Source organism: Homalodisca vitripennis, chromosome 2 (genome assembly GCF_021130785.1).
Source record: "Homalodisca vitripennis isolate AUS2020 chromosome 2, UT_GWSS_2.1, whole genome shotgun sequence".
Taxonomy (NCBI): Eukaryota; Metazoa; Arthropoda; class Insecta; order Hemiptera; family Cicadellidae; genus Homalodisca; species Homalodisca vitripennis.
In genome coordinates, this window is record NC_060208.1 from 212,692,862 (window position 1) to 212,711,311 (window position 18,450).

General features: G+C 33.8%; 1 protein-coding gene across 3 annotated transcripts in view; it reads left to right on the forward strand.

Moving 5' to 3' along the window:
- The window catches only part of LOC124355388 (ATP-binding cassette sub-family C member 4-like), a 107,048-nt gene extending 94,748 nt beyond the window's left edge, over positions 1-12,300 (forward strand). For all 3 annotated transcript variants that reach the window (XM_046806512.1, XM_046806511.1, XM_046806513.1), the window contains exons 22-27: positions 3,772-3,960; positions 4,350-4,738; positions 4,868-5,040; positions 5,134-5,263; positions 8,643-8,756; positions 11,330-12,300. In XM_046806512.1, coding sequence (XP_046662468.1) covers positions 3,772-3,960; positions 4,350-4,738; positions 4,868-5,040; positions 5,134-5,263; positions 8,643-8,756; positions 11,330-11,407 — 1,073 coding nt within the window. In that variant the 3' untranslated portion in view covers positions 11,408-12,300. The remainder of the gene's footprint in view (positions 1-3,771; positions 3,961-4,349; positions 4,739-4,867; positions 5,041-5,133; positions 5,264-8,642; positions 8,757-11,329) is intronic.
- Positions 12,301-18,450: the final 6,150 nt, after the last annotated feature.

Sequence of the window (18,450 nt, forward strand, 5' to 3'; positions counted from 1 at the left end):
AGAATTGATTTATATTCATTGGCATTCTAATCAAAATTGGAATTGGAATACTAATCCAAATAAATAATAATAATTAATATAATAATAATATAATTAAAATAAATATAAATAATAATATAATTAAAATAAATATAAATAATAATATAATTATATTAATATTATATATAATATATGTATATTATTATTACTATGATATTAATATTTCAATAAATTTGAGTATCTTGTAGTTTCTAAGAGATGAAGAAGCATTCCAAACTCATCCTACGAACCGTTGTATACCCGTGGGTTTCAAAGCGGAATCAAACTCGAGTTTCTTAACTTTTGCTAACTTCCAGTGAGTAAATAGAAGAGAGAAGCTCTTGTGAAAAGTCCTTGAAAGTGTAAAGTGGGTCATGCAACGTCGCAACTGCATAGTCTACTCGCATGTAGCCTGAGATCTTACTTAGTCTAACTACAGACCCTTACAAGTTTCCCGTGTTCTTAGTAATATATCGCCTTTGTTGTATTACGTGCAAAAACGTGCTATGGACAATGGGTTGTTTGATAATATTTCGAGAGTTTGTTTTATAAATAATAAGCTGTCAACATTAACAGATCTACTGTTCTGTACCAGTATTTACCTCAAGTGGACGCGTCAATGAAGATTCTTTAAAATAGTATTTAAAATTCGTAAAATTAATTCTATAATTCACGACCATAAAAAAGGGATTTATAAAATTCGTTTAGCATGAATATAGGGCCTAGCTTATTTTACGCAAATCAGAACGTAAAATTGTTTGATATTTGTAGCCCAGAGCTTTCTTAGAATGTTGAATTCCTTTTTTAGTACTTATAAATTATGTCACACAAGTTTTGAGTACGTTTTTGATAGATATCTTGTATACTATTTAGTACTTAGGATCTAGACTTTTAAAAATAAAAATTGGAGCGATTTTTGTCTTTTAATATTTATATTATTGTTCTCGTTTCGCCATTTAAAATTTTCTCACTTTTATGTCTTTATCGCATACTTATGAGACATTCCTAAAGACAATCAATATAAATCAATATATATATATATATATATATATATATATATAATATATATTATATATATATATATATCCAATGGTACAGTATTACGTTTCGTAAGTAAAACAAATAAATAACTATTAAATCTTTCCGGTAGTTTTTGTTACCTGCACAATGTGTTGTAACCCGTTAAATAGAAAGTCATTATTCTATTTTAAAATAAATTTATTATTAACCCAGTTTTGTTAAAAACTTCTCTGCATCAAATATAGAGACACATTATTCGTTAGTTTTGTGGATATTTTCCTGTATAAGATTACGAGACTTTGTACAAGTTTTATAATGAGTCGAATTAAAAATAACTTCATTAAAGTTAACCATAAAGTAATAAATAGTACGTTACGTCTAACTGATTTTAAATAACTGGAATGAACTATCATCATAAAAAATAACAGTTACAATGTTTACAGATAACATTTATAACGTTCATACCGCATCAAACACAGATTTAATTTAATTCCAATCAAGCTTTTCAAGTTTGAAAGGAAATAATTGGAAATTAACCAGGTATAGAGCTAATTCCAGTTATAACGGCTGATTGGCGATGCCGAATATGGTAATCTGTTTCTTGTTGACTTATCGAATATTGAAAACATTTCTATTAATGTATCCTCTCATCGTATACTGTTGAATTTATTTGTGTACAGTGGGTGTTCGCTGTTATTTTACAGGGTCACTTATACTATTTGTTATAAAACTAATAATTTTATTGATTGATTACACTATTTATTATGACAGTCGAAGTTACGACCATTAGGTCCTTTCTTCTACACTGTAAATTTGCTATTCATCGAAGAAATCTTTAAATACATTTTTATATATATGAATACAAAATTTATATTGGCATTTAATACTCATTATATACTCCAGAACCTCACGTATTGTAGAGAAGTTATAGCATGACCGGTGACTTCGAGATGCGCCGTAGGCAAAGACGGAACTAAAGTGGTGGGGGGGTGGGGGGTGGAGCGGCTCAGTCAGTTGCCGTATTCAGCCTTGTGAACTTCGGTCACCAGTCTTCTATACGTGCCGCCCAAAAAACATTCGCTTGTGCCAATTCACGAGTTGTAATACAATTTGTGAATTAATTGCGTTGTGCTCATTACGTTTTAAGTAAAGAGTTTGTGATGGATCGTAATGTAAAAAGTAAAATTGGAGGTAGAAAGGTAAGCCAAGCCACGGCCAAGCCAGAGAAGTGATTGCAAATGTTTACCATTTTATGAAACGGGAAGCAGAAACCAACACACTTATAAATTTGAAGAAAGTTCAACAGCGTGTCGTAGAGGCAACTGGAATTTCTGAAAGTTTTGTAGTGTATAATTGTATCTACTATCGTAAATCCTGAAGCTTACACGGTTAGTATATGATAAATTGAATTTTAATGGCTAACAAAGCGTAACAATTACAATTCTGAACTGTTGTCGTCGTTGGAGATCAAGAATAATATAAATTCCTACCCCTTCCCAATGTATGAGAACCCTTTCTTACCACAAGGTATCTATACTGCGATCTCATTAAGAAGGGTGAGCTATGAACACAATTTCGGCAGAACAGTCATTGTTAAGATCACGTACATCCGGTCCCAATATTTCTAAGATTTCCTGTATTGAATTCCCCATCATAAAAGTCCGTCGCCGTAACTACAAAAGAGTCTAGAAATGTTCAAATATTCTCAAGGTCTCCTATACTAAATTGCTCATCATAAAAGACCACCGTGGTAAGAACATAAGGGTCTAGAAATGTTGGCAAACACTACAATATTCGGCTCCCGCCACCACTATGAGCCGGGAGCAGAAAACTCTCAGTAGGGGTAGTAGCACCGTATTCACTCCCCTACTCTAGATTGTGGCCCCACGCGCTCACCTCCTCCACTCCTCACGCGCATCCCACCGGTCATGCTATAACTTCCCTACTATACTGAAAATAATTAAAAATATCAACTTATATACTGTTCTTTGTTTGAAGTTTGTTTTTGACGATGGAAAGATTGTGAAAGTAACAGGATTTTCCGGACATTTGCCATCGTTCAGTAACACTACGTTTCAAGATCTGCAATCTGGTCTCTTCTTCAGGCAAATAACTAACCTAACACATAATTACAAACTAGGCTAGAATAAACAAACCATACCAGAGCGTTGTGACACGCGTAAGTCAGGAATCACAACCACCATGTTGTGTGTCAACTTCACTAACTCTAAAACATGCACTTTTGGCCGCCATTTCGTTTCTGTCTTGACGATTCCGATTTGCTATTGGCCTCTGGTCAGTTATAGGTGGTTGGTCGGCGAATGCAAACCTATTTGTAACCTGTATTCTGTAGTTCAGTGTAAATAAATAGTGTTGTGTTTAGTATTTTTATTTATTTTAAAGTGCATGTTTTAGAGTTAGTGAAGTTGACTGATTAATCTATACTAACCAATAACTATCAAACCTGAAATACAAAATACAGGTTACAATTATAGGTCTGCATTCGTCGACCAACCACCTACGACTGACCAGAGGCAATAGCAAATGGCGATCGTCACGGCAGAGACAAGATTGAGGCAAAAAGGAAGGGAACAGGATTAGCCCCTTTTTATTATTGGTTCATGCTACAAACTTCTTAAAACCATACTGTGAATCTGCATTGGTTTATACTACAAATATCTAATCTGTTTCATACTTTTGGTTTTATTTTTAGTTCTTTTTTTTTGTTACCAGAGGAGCCGAGACCAGTTGTGGCGTTGGGTACCTACTCCTGCCTCATGGTTACCAACCTTCTGCCGTTTCTTGTGGCGGACTCGACCCTCGCCTCTCGACTGGTGGAGACCGTCAGACACATGGTGCAGGCTTGCCAACTGCCGGAGGAAACTTCAGACTCCTCTCAAGTCGGCACCATCAATCCTGTCTGTGAGTCATCTTGTGTACTGATCGCAATTGGTGGCTTGTTTAATATGCCTGTAGTAAAGTTTATTACTTCTAAATATAAATCTTTTAAAAAATACACTCTATTGTGGCTTCAAAGGTTTGAGAAGATAACAAACGTAATCACAGGTATTTATTTACTAAACAAATATAAACTTTACAAGTGTTAAAAATTTGAATAAGGTTATTTTTAAATCATACAATAGTTATTGATCTATATTTAAACGATAGCTACGTAGCCATTACTGAAATACTGACTGGCTCTACTCAGGAGAGATCCTAACGATCAATGTGACCCTCACTAACAAACGAGCCACCAACAGTACCCTTGCAAATCTCAACTTTGTTATCAAACCATAACACAAAATTTTCAGTTTCAGGAGACGTGGACTTCCCAGTGGTGTCGGAGGGATGGCCCTACTCAGGGGAGATCCAAGCGATCAATCTGACCCTCACTAACAAACCAGGCACGCACGCCACCCTTGAAAATCTCAACTTTGTGATCAAACCACGCGAAACAGTCGGCATCGTGGGCAGTGGGAAATCGTCTCTGTTGGCAGCACTGCTGAGGCTGGAGGAACCCTCAGGGGGCGGCTGCGTCCTCATTGACAAAGTGGACACGAGGGACGTGTCTGTGAAACTTCTGCGTTCAAAAATCTCTGTGATTCCTCGACATCCGATATTTTTCGCTGGAGTGCTCAGGACCAATCTTGACCCTCACGATCAGATCTCGGACTCTGCACTGTGGGAGGCTATTGAAAAGGTATTGATTTTTCACTTGTGTATCGAAATTTAAAATAGATTTTCATAATTCGATTGTATTGGTGGCCGCTTATTATACTGTAGCCTAACAAATACATACCTACCTACAGTATATCCAATATCTGCGTAGGTAGGTCTGTTGGAGGCTGTGTCTTCTCTACCCTTCGGTCTGCTCACAGAGTCCAGGCACTGGGACAAGACGTTCTCGGCAGCTCAGCGCCAACTGCTCCACCTCGCACTGGCCATCATTGCTGCCAACCGCATTCTCATCATCGATCTGACTTCCCGCAACACGCTTCCCGAGTAAGACCATCATGGCTATGATTGACATTGCTTGTATTTCTCTCCACGTTATGTTGGCACCATCACTAATTCCCTCTGGTAAATGTCCTACAGGAGTGACAAGAGCTTGGTCAACCTTGTACGGAAGCTGCTGCCGTCCTCTACGGTCATCATAATGTCGGAGCGCCTCAGGCTTGTCATGGGTACGGATCGGGTATTGGTGCTTGATTCAGGCAAGATGGCGGTAAGGTTCAATTCCCTTTGACATAATTAGAACAAGTAGATACAAGAGACTGACTGACCACTGAATATATCAGATAACGGAGTGGCGGGCGACACGCGGCTCGGCGCTCACCGGTTGATAAGATAAGATAACGCAACAATAGTGAATCTTGCCTACTACAGGCCTTCCGTGTTTCAATTAGGTGCCCCTAACATTAACAATCAGAATATGACCCTTCAAACAATATGCCATTGCTATAGAACATATTTCAAGACTAATGGCCCTCTTCTACAAAGGACCCTTCCCTTTTATTTCATAAGTAATTTAATTTGGATATTATCATAAAAGCTGCCTTTAACAATGAAGATTCTTGGAACATTGGAAATATTTTCGATTAATACGACTAGTGAAATTACAAAAAAATTCCAATATTAATTTAGTTTTGCGAGGACTTTCAGAATCGAGGACTCTATCGTCAGGCAACTTCACAAATGAATAAATCTTTAAGAACCAAAGAAAACTTTTCACATACAAAATGAAACAATGAAATGAAATAATGATTTATTCCAATAATTGTATACACATGATTAACAAAAACTTAAAAAACTCTGGAATGACTGACCACTTTTTCAAGTAGTGTGGTCAGTTAAAACACAAATATTAAAACAAAGTTACTTCTTCTTGAGTCCAGGTATAATGTTCATGTTGCTGCCAGTTGAGTCACATTCTGTGGCATATGTCAGACTTAACTGGCTCTATTACACTAGATAAGACTGGATACAAAAGATAATTGCTCAATAACTAAAACTACAGTATACAAATTATGTATTACTCAGAGTAAAAAATATGAAGGCACAGCTAATTATAATAAAAACAAACAAGTTCTTAAAATATTTCATTTTATATTAAAAAGAATAAAAATATAATAGTTAAGCATTTAGGTCTACATTTGTTTTTAAAACGCAATATTATAATGACCAAACAACCAAAATTGTACTTTCAGACAAAAATGATTTATATTATTAGTTTCTGTGTTGAGGTAATCCATTAAAACATATGTTCTAATACATATAAAAGAATCTTTTTTCATGATTTATTAACTTTATGAATTCTGAAATTTCTTCTGTTGATACTTCTAGTTGAATATAAAAGATCAGTCGTTCCGTTATTCCCACTCCGTAAATAAAATAACCTTAGAACCTTAAATCTATACTAAGGAAATTTGGAAGAACTATATCATCTAGATAAAGAATTTTGTTTGATTAAATGGACTTTCCATGCTGTTAAATTAAAAGAATTAAGCTAGTTTCAAAATAGTACATGTGTAGTAAAATTATTAACTAATCTAGTAATCTAGATATTTTCTGTTTTTGTCGTGGATTTAGTTGGATGTAATTTTATACGTGTGTATATCCATATCCATACTTTTGAAAGCAGTTCGGAATTTTATTACAGAATAGTTGGAAAGGTTTAATATTACTAATTAATACTTCTTTCTTAAATTTATATAATGGCCTTTTTCTACATACCACGTTAAAGTACGGTATGTCAGTACGATAATACTCTCTATAATCTTTTACAGAATAAAATTGGTAAAAGTGATATAGTTAAATAGAGAATGTAGCAAAATCTTGACACGAAATGTAAATTACAGTTTTCAGTCTTTTGAATTCATTGAAGGACTGTAATAGAAAACACGACTTGAGTTCTGTTCAGTTCAGACTGAATGTTAAGAAACGGGTTACATAAATACGAACACACGACTGAACTGTGTAACTTCACTTCAACTTCAATTCATCGTTCCGCGCAAACTTGTCGGTTGTTTCATATGAAACTTTATGCGGTGCTACTGCCGAATCAAATATTTCAGTCAAGAGAACCAGTATCCTGTATTGAAAAGCTGTACGAGACTACTGACTGACCTAGTGGAAATTCTAAGGGTTTTTATTCTTTTTTAAGCATCGCTATGTCAGATTTAAAAGGAATTGTTTTATTTTTCTAACGTTGCATTTTCGTGGTTTTCCGAGAGCCAAATTCGTAATATCTTGATTAAAGAGCCGTGTGACCTTAGATAAAAAAAATGAATATAGATATTGAAATCTTTATCTTAATATTCTTATAAATTATTAAATTTGCCATTCTAAATTATTAAAATTAATAATTATTATATGTAATTCTATCTATAGACATTACTGTGCTTTGGGCTCTGCTTTGGGCTCTATATTTCTATTGTTTGCACATTCGTTAAAGTCTCAATTTATTAAAAATCTTTATGTTGCTTTGGTACAGGACTAGTGTACATGTCCGAAGACAACGGGAATTCCTTGGCATATATGGTTAATTGGGTGTGGAATGTACCTTGTTCGTTGAAACACTGAAGAAGCTTAGGAATATCTTTCCTAATAAATAATTTCAGTCATCGATTTCAAAGCCAGATAACACATTTTTATAAATATTTGACTAATTACTAATCTTTTATCTGCTTTAGCATAGAATATAGTATTCAACTCACTCATGGAGAAAAGACACACGATAAGGGTAATTTTTAACTTTTTATAGATAGCAATTTAAAATAAAATGTGTTTATTTATTTTTGATCCATTTTATTGTGCAACAGAGCATTGGGATTTTTCTGGATTTGCAAGAGAGCCTTGTTCTACCGGTTATCCTTCAAAGCCGAATACATCTCACTTTCAAATCTATTTTGTTTTTATAGTTTGAAAAGAAGTTTTGGTCCTAAGATTCGACAAAAACCACTATAGTATTTAGTACAATACAAATTTAAACAAATGATACAATTTATTCAAATTATGAAGCAATTTCTGTTTAAAATAAACATGATACACAATAAAAGATGATTGATCAAAATGTCATGTTTGTTCAAGCATCTTTTAAATCTAAATCTCCTATTAGGTTTGAATTTGTAAAGCCAAGGCCGGGAGGACAAATAGTGCTTTCAATTGTAGTTCTTACCTGATAATGCAATTACAGTAAATATAAATTACGGGCTATTATTGGTGATAATTACTGACCAATCATCAGACTTACTTCAGAAACACGAATTACCACGATCTGTCTCCTTTTGAAACTAATATCTAACATCAATTCAACCAACATAAACTTTTCACACAATTTAAATGAGTAAAATATATCTGGTATTTAATGTTTATTTTTAAACGTGTTTATAATAAATAAGGGAGGGGGAACGACAATACCATTAGCTGAAAATCGAAAACATTTAATCTTTCTAGTTTTGAAATTTGTCGTAGTTGACTCAATTGCAATTATGCTCACGAAGTTGCTCAACCTCATAGTCTTAAATAAATATTTTAGGAATCTTTTCATTGTATTTGCCAAAATAATAGCATTTTTAAAACAACAGTGTTTACTGTTTTGCCAGGAGTACGGCCACCCGTACCTGATCCTGCAGAACAAGCACAGTCACCTCAACAAGATGATACAAGACGCTGGGCCGCTAGAGCTTCACAATGAGCTATTTGACATCGCCAAGCAGGTGAGCTGTTTATTATTAATAATAAAAGAACTATACTCTTTTATTTATTTTAAATACTTTTACTAATAATTAACAGAAGTAAATAGAAAGTTCTAATTATTTATTCTTGATTATCAACTCATTTTGTTTTGAAAGTTTTTAAACGAATATATATATATATATATATATATATATATATATATATGTATATATTTGAATTGAATTTTCATTAGTAATTGCAATCCACTTGAAGTCTCCCCCAGTTGAAATCGGCGGAGACTCAGTGATTGTTCTTACTAGTATTTTATTTGTAGAGGTCAAGTAAAATATTTATATAGGCTGTGGTTTCCTAGACGCGTAATAGATGCGCTGCGTATGCGTATGTAAGACGCAGCACACTGACTTGTCTTATGGTGTTTCGTATAAGCGGTTTCCCAGGCAACGTATCAAGTGCGCGCGCACCAAATGCGCGCGCATCAATTTAGCTGCGTATTTGGCTTACTGCTTTCAGAGCAGTCAACTCTGAGATAAGCTGCTTAATAGACATGTTTTGTGCAATACCAAAATTATAATTGGAGGAAAATGTCGCCGAGAAGGTAAAATTCTCAAACAATGACGACGAAGAGTTGATTGAATTGGGGACAAGTATACATAGTTACTAATATTTGTAATATACAATGTCAATGTATGGACTAAGGTCTTTTTTATATCAAATAAATATGTTTATTGAGGAATACTTTTACTCATTGTTATCCCTGCGTCAAAGTAAAACCACTTGTACACCTACGTGTGTTGGTTTTCTTTACTGTAATAATTTTGACAGCTATATTTGGAATTTCACCCATCTTAAAGTAACTGCCAGTTTCATCTCAGAAGACATCGGATTGTTCACTCGGTTTGTTGGTTCTGTAGAACAGTCGTCCTATATTAAATTAGCAAGATAGAAATTTGTTCTTTAGTGAATCTAAAGTAGTCTTTAAACTTCATTTCCTTGTCTATTAAATGTTTAGTCACTAATAAATTGTAAGCACCTTCACTGTCTCTTCTTTTGAACATCTCACTGCACTGTTAACGCTTTTTCGAAGCTTGCAATGCCACAATATCCATGTCATGATCTAAATCACTTTATATCATTAGTACAGCCGCTAGCAATTTCTTTTTACGTGAAGTCATGTTACGCACAACCGTGTGTATTCTACGCAGTCTAGGAAACCGCTGGACGGCGGCTGCGTTTCAGACCGAGGTATAAGCCGCAGCGCATCTAAGCCGCAGCGCATCTATTACGCGTCTAGGAAACCACAGCCTTAAATATAATCTTCTAGAACGGGCCATCGACATTATAACGTCACTTTTTTAACAGTCCATATAGTACATAAATAAATACAACGACCACTATTTATATTTATTTCTATTAATAAAGAAAGAATTTCTGATTTCAAAGGTGAAATTTGTTTTGCTATTTTGGCAACAGTGATGTTACAGTGACGTCATAAAACTTTCCAGAAAGATTGTCTTCATCTAGCCATTTTGAAAATTAGTGATATATCATGGGTATTATTTATTATGTTGGGTTATAGCTTGTTGTAACTATTTTTTAGGCTATACTATGCTAAATTTTGATACATTTTACAAATATTTTGAGTAAAAAGATTATATTTTTTGTTAAATTTTAAAAATAATGGTACCCATACAAATGTATGCCCCTTCACTTTTCTATACAAATTTTAAGTTGGTTATTAATTTGTTTATTGTTTTTTAGTGCACATAATTCTCTAAATGTTGGTATATTTTGAAAAATGTATTGTAAGAATTAATGTTTATTTAAACTTTTTTTAAATAATCGTAACCATAGTAAAAAATTTAACCTTTCGTGTATTATTTGTGGTTTTTACAATATATATAATTTTTCTCGAAGAGGATCTGAATACTATTATACATTTTCTGCAACTAGATACAATGCAGAAAATAAATTGGCTATCTCAGATTCTAATACTTATAATATTATCACACTTTAACGGGGAAATCCCACTACTAAAAAAAGAATGTTTATAGTGTACCGTACTCATTTTTATGGTTTATCCATAATGTTTTTTATACCACAATTATGTCCTCATTTTCAAGTAAACTAGCTTACAAGAACACTAGAATATGTATTAATAAAACTGTTCTCCTAATAATACGTGGTGCATCATGTTGCCATAGTGACCGTTCCGTTAGCAGCAATAAATGGCAACACTGTTTCTCAGAAAACTGATAACGCTAAAATCCAAAAGTCCTTATCTTTGTACAAGGTACAAGCGTTCTCAGAACTCAGTCACTGTTATTCTTCAAAGTCTATCAATATATCCTTCCAAAAGTAATCTTTCTTTAAATGATTCACAACATCTTGAATATAGGTTCATTTAAGTGAGGTTAAGAAGTTTTTTTACAAATTCAAGTTATCAAATTTTATGGTATTTTTAGAGGTTATACGTACTTCCTTTTTGTTTCTCACTAACAAGTAAACGATATTATTTAACAGAATTTAACTAGCCCAAAATACATAGGTTTCTTTTTCAATATTACTTCGTGTACACTAATGTTTTACATTTCAGGCATACATGTCCGAGCACACGGCTGTGATAATCAGGGAGGAATCCATCGAATCTGTCGATACTGCTATACACATCTAGTTATAATATGATCAATCGATACTTTCAATCGTATTAGACAGTATGGGTCATAGAGGAATCCATCGAATCTGTCGATACTGCTGTACACATCTAGTTATAATAAGATCAATCGATACTTTCAATCGTATTAGACAGCATGGGTCATAGAGGAATCCATCGAATCTGTCGATACTGCTGTACACATCTAGTTATATAATAAGATCAATCGATACTTTCAATCGTATTAGACAGTATGGGTCATAGAGGAATCCATCGAATCTGTCGATACTGCTGTACACATCTAGTTATAATAAGATCAATCGATACTTTCAATCTTATTAGACAGCATGAGTCATAGAGGAATCCATCGAATCTGTCGATACTGCTGTACACATCTAGTTATAATAAGATCAATCGATACTTTAAATCGTATTAGACAGAATGATTCATAGAGAACATATTCGAATAGACGCTAAGAAAAACTAAGTTCTTAATCTTACAAGTGTGTAATAAATATATAACATAAGAATTTCCTCTAAGTAGCATATATATACAAGCATGTGTACATCACTAAGGCTACATCATGTAATAATACACATTTAGTAAAATTATTGAGGTATTCCTGATTATAATAAACTCATCAAGAGAACGAAACTACTCCACCGCTTGTATTGCGTAGTTCTTGGTTATGTATTTAAAATTTAAACCAATAATGACGAAGTTTGTGTTTATTACTTTATTAAACACTATCTAGCAGACAAATAGCTTGTAAAATGTGTAATGTACAAATAATTTTAATACGAAGTAGAATATTATTTATTATTTTATTCTTAGTGTAAAGTTTTTTTGGAAGATACATTTATTTTTTATATGTATGTTAAGTGTTAGTATTAAAAGACTATTTTTTTAAGATACTCACATGTCATTATTTAACCTGTTCTTTGATGTATACTCTATTAGTGTACGTGGTAGCTTGGTGTTGCAAAGGTTTCACAACAATTACATTTTCTAATCGATGATTTTGAATTTCCATGTAAAATGTTAAAGCGGTTTTCAAAAATAAGTTTTTCATCTAGTGCATTTGAGATGTAAAAATAAAGTTTGGACGTTACTTTATCACTTGGAATGTTCAAACTGATAGTTGTAGAATTACTGTATTTACGTAAGACCTACGTTATTAACCGTTGTCTGCTAATCAGAAAGCTCCTGAACCACTAATTCCTATATTTTAAAATTTAACAAAAACAACATAATCTATCAGACCAAATAATTGTCTTTTTAAAATATATAAAAAATCCTGTAAATTTCAAATTATTATTTACGTTATTGTACGTATTATACGAGCTCGTTTGTTACAGCTATCAACACATAGTCAGTTGATTTACCTGCAATAAATCGCAACTTATTATTTAAAAAAACTAATCTAATTACATATTTATTGAATAACCAATATTTTGTAGATTATTTAGAAAAGAACAAAAAGTAGGAAATTGGTTGTAAATTGCCTAATGTAGAGGATTATTTTGAAAGAACTAGTACAGAAGAACTCAATTTTTTAAACATTCAGGAAACGGTGCATACTTGAACTGTTGATTTGTAATATGAACCAAAACACAATAAATGTTTAATAAATTTTAACAGTTCTTCACTAACATTGTCAACACTCGTTGGGTTTTCATTTTTAAATGTTTTATAACCGATTTGATTTTATCTGCAGTGAGATATAAAGAAGGACTGTGCATAGAAACAAACAGACGGTAATGCGTTCCTGCGAGTGTACTTGTCTGATCAGACTGTACCGAGATAAGATTAAATATGCTGTTTAAATATGCCCTAAAACGACAGAAGGATCTGATATAACAGTTCTGCAAGCTATCTTGCTCAAGATTTATTGAAGGCCCGTTTAATTAAATTATCGACTTCGCTATTGAACAAATCACCGTTACAGTTCAATAACTATTTTGGTTAGTATTGTTTTTACGCAATAAAAGTATAACAGTTTGAAAAATAACTGCAGTTATTTGTGCAATATTTATTTGTATTTACAACTTTTTCAAGTTCACAACTATACAAAATTAATATTGTATAGAAACCCTATTCCTACTAATATTATAAATGCGAAAGTTTGAATGTTTGGATATTTGGATGTTTGGATGTTTTCGAGGTTTGTCCTCGAATCACGCTGTAACCTGCTATACGGATTGTGCTGAAATTTGGAACAGGTATAGCTTTTGGTCTGAATTAACATTTAGAGTGCTTTTTTACCACCCATAACACCTCCATTTCACCAAATAAAGTTGAATTCAAATTGAAAAATTAGTTTATTTACACTCGAATGTTATGATAAGATAATTATAAAATTTATGACACATAATCCAAAGTTAACTGACCCTAAACAGCTGTTGGAACTTTCAGCCGAAGTTCTTCAGTGGCAGAAACATATGTTTTACATTTAAATTGTAGGAAATCTTATAAATAAAAATAATTCGAAAAATGGGGTCTTTTCTAATATGTCCCCGTATTCACAAAGATCGTAATTAAAGCGGTTAATTCATTGTCAATTGAAAAGCGGGAAAATCCTGAAACTCTGGTTGGTCACTTTTAACCGGACGAATCACGAATTTGGCCACCTCCTACCTATATAAGGTGCGTTTTTCCACTCGTCTTATCTTATCAGTGATAAACGCGCGCCGCTTGATCTGGGCTTGGACTTTGCAAGCTCGAGTTAATTTTTTTCCTAAAAGAGCAAGCAGCGCGAAGCGCTGCTCAGCGGGCAAGCATCGCGTGATCTAACCCATTCTGAAAATTTTGTTGATCCTAAAACAGGAGCACACACACAGAGAATCGAATCGCTCTGGGCGTCGGCAAAACGGCGTAAATAGGAACGAATGCGGTACAAGTCGCAACTTGCTAGACTCATACTTGTGTGAGTTTCTGTGGAAACATCGCCACCAAAACACAGATTTGTTCGAACAAATCCTGGAGGACATTAAAGCGTTCTGGCCACCAGAATAGTATATTATTTTAAACATCTTTCATTACTAATTTGTTTTTTTTCGTACAAATTAATAAACTCGTTTTTCAATTGTTTTTTCAATTTATTTTCAAAAACCTAAGCTTAACCTAACCTCAATTACTTTAGAAATTACATTTGTAGCTCTAGTAACGTAATCTAACTTATAGAAATTAAAATAGAGAATGCGGGGACATACTAGAAAAGACCCGAAAAATGTGTTTGCTAAGCGCAAATCTTGATAACGGCTGGACTAATCCGGTTAATTCTATTTGTAAAATGTCCATTGAAATCCGAGGAACGTTTTTATGAAGAAAAAGTTAAGAAAAGTTACCGTGCTTGATCGGTAGTGTAATGCAGATAGTAAATAAGGACGTTAATATATCAATTTTACTCCAGATTGCGCCAGTGACGAATTAAAATCATCTAATGCATTAAATACTGTTATAAAACAAACCTTTATGAACAAAGGTATGAATATTTTCTCATAAGTTACTTTAAACTGGTGGACTTCCTTGAAATTATGATATTACATTTTAACGATGGCCTATGGAAAAACAGAGAAATGAATACTAACATGCCTCAACGATTCATTCTTTCCCTGGCTACAGTCCAAAAAACAAGTGTAAAGCAAAACTTTAATAACAATTATTTTGGAATGTTTCAAAACCTCTTATACCGAAAGTACATTGTAAGTAGGTAGGATTTCCCCCTAGGTTGTAATAGGCTTTTCAGTCATAGCAAACTAAACTATGCCAACCACGATTTTGACCTAAATAGATTTACGAGAACTATATAATTGAAACATATATAGTATTTTAATCGAGGCAATATGGCAAGCTAACCTGTGAATTAGTAGGTAAATGAATTTAAACGGTCTTAAGTAGGCACTTTTTAAACCGAAGTAGGCATGTCGGTTCTATGTAAGTATATAATTATATAATAGCAGAATACCCGTGCTTCGCTACGGGAAAATTATTGATGAATCTTACTGCAGGATTTCAGGAGTTCTATAAATGCAAATTAATTAAAATAAGTTTTCATATTATTAATTCGCCGTTTTTCTCATTACTTTTTACTTCAATGTTTTCAACTCCTCCTTTTTAAATTTTCTTGTACTTATTTTTACCTAACTCAATACTTTAACAGTCACTGGATTATATCACAACAGTTTATTAAATCATAAGCTGGATTGCTTTACGGAACTTACAATACTTCTTTGTAGACAACATTCTTTGTTTTTCCACGAGGCTGAAGGATAGTTAAACTATCAGCAGAGCTAACTCGTGAGCAAGCGACATACACCTGGCCATGAGAGAAGTAGTCTTCCCTTAGATCAACACCGGCCATTGTTTAAGGACTGCCCTTGCGACTCTGCTTATCGTCATAGCAAAGCAGAGTTTGACAGGGAACTGTAGTCTTTTAAACTGAAAATGCTAATCCGATGGAAGGGAATGCGTGGGATAAAAAACCTCTTCCCCCTGGCCACATCCAGTGTATATTACGGCTTGTATAACGTGTCTGCGCAAACGCTTTGGTTTGTAGCCTAGTTCCGTTGCAGAGCTTAGGTGGAACCAGGTTCCTAAGCAACAATTATTGGAGCTCCAACTTTGAGGTAAAGATGATGTGGTGGAATGCCTGGAGGATTAAGCGTGTGCAAGAACTCTACTAGGTAATGTACCGCATCTTCTATTTCCACCACAGAGTCCACCGACTGGTAATGGGACAATCTCGGATGGCAGTTTTATATAGTATATTAGTATTTATAGATACTATACTATGGTATAGTATACTATAGTAGTTACTGCAAGTAGCCTGACCGTTGCGGCGCAGCGGCCGCGGCGTGGTGGGCGGGGGTACAGTACCGACGTTATCGCTAGATAACAGAGTCGAGCAGCACGGAGAGGCTCTTCCATGAATGAGTTGTCAACTGAGCCATCCTGTCTTACCTCCACCCCACCACCCCCTATCAGACCACTGGTTGTGTTCAAAAGTCACCTTTGATTTGGTCCGCTCTGTTAAAATGAGACTTCCTTTGCCATTTAATTTGGTACCTTTATGTAAACCAGGTTTATTAAAGCATTTATAGTATTTATAGATTATAGAAAGGTAAATTTCAATAGTAAACTGTGTAAAGGTCGTGAATGAGAGCATTGTTATTAGACGGTTTTTTTTAAGCAAATAGTCATACCTATGACTTATTTCTTTAGTACTTTATATAGATTATCGAACGAATCTAATTTATTCCAATAGAGATGTCAATTTCATAATGTAATGAGCCGAGACAAATGTATTTTCAGAGGGTATAAAGTAGCGTATTTTAACAGAGCGTATCGGGCGAACATGTTTATTTTGCCACACTTATCGATATTTTACAACATAATTAAAATCCAAGAACGCTGATGAGCTTACTTTCAGAGGGCAAAAACTACAACATTCAACTAACGTTTTATTTGGCAGCATTCAGTGATCTACGTCAACATAAATAGCATTCTTATTAAAATATTTTCTAAAATTTCCCATGGATTCCTATTTATTCTAGTAGATTTTAAAGTTGCATGGTAAAAAATAGCCACACCAATATTATCCAACTAACGTTTATTTGGCTACTTTTTAGCGATGTTTTACAACACTAATATTGCCTTTTCTTAAGTATTTATTTAACTTTCACTGTGGTATACTGTTTTATTTTAGTAGGTTTTACAGTTCCAAACTCGGGAAATAACTATAAAAGTACTTTGGGAGTGCTCAAAGTGGCTAAATTGAGTCCAAAAATTCGTTTGGCAAACTATCCACGTTTAAACCACTTAAAAGACGAATTTTTTGAAAACCCAGCCTTATTGCACATCTAAATCATAAGTACGACCACCATGCCAAATTTCAGGATTCTGGGTCTTGTCGTTGTTGAGATAGAGCCGTGAGTGAGTGAGTGAATGAATGAGTGAGTGAGTGAGTGAGTGAGTGGGATCAGTCAGTGGTATTTTGATTTATAGGTATCTATAGATATATATTTTTCTTCGTTAGAACAACAAGGCAAACTCTACTATGGTACTGGAAATATCTTAGACCTGAAATATATGACAAGGACTGGAAATATACGCTTTTTTTGACCGAAGTAAACTTCTGAGACCTGTGTGATCCGAGATTTGTGTTTTCTTGATCGGGATGACAAGGCAGATTCAGTTATTCTTACACAATGCCTAACATGATATATAATAGATAAGTTTAAACTCTGATACTATTTACCACGAACTTAAATAAAATCTACCTGATGTATGCGTACTTAAGTTTTACAATTTTTTATAGGACTCCCATCATATTACATCATAATTGCTTTTTATTAAGTAATATAAGGATTTCGGTACTAAACATTGCGTGCGAAACGGCGGGTAACAGCTAGTAAATAATAAACAGTAGAAGAAACACCTGATGACACAAATTGTCAACGCGCTATAGAAATGTTTTGCCATTTTTGACAAATTTTGATAGGTTTTTGATTTACAAATAAAAACACAATGTATTATTAATTTGTTTGCGAATTTCCCTGACAGGTAAAAGTTAACTTGAATGCAATAATTTAGTAATTCGAGTCCATTCGAGTTTTTAGATTTTAGTATGAGCTGAATTGCCAATTCATACTTTCCTAAATTTAAAGTAGGGTAGCTGTTATCGCAAGGTTTAATTTTGCTGATTTGTTCATAGCAATCCCAATGCTTTTGTTATGGTGAATACTGACTTTTGATTTATTCTTTATTGAATAACGGTGATCGGTCGTTCTTATCCGCAGGGTATTAGGCTTCTTATTAGGTCCTTGGGATAAAACCTACACATCATGTACGTTTCCATTTCAGAGGTAAAGTTTTATCAGCAGTTGGGAAATTGGTTCTGGAAACGTGATCAATAAGGTATGTTAGTAACAAATTGTCACGTTAATGATAAAAACGTAACTACTTTTCTACTATCGGTAAACATAGTATTGTTAAGGTATAGTACCAATATATGTTAGTTACCGTGCATAGTTCGTGTTAACCCACGTAAACCCAAGTTGTAC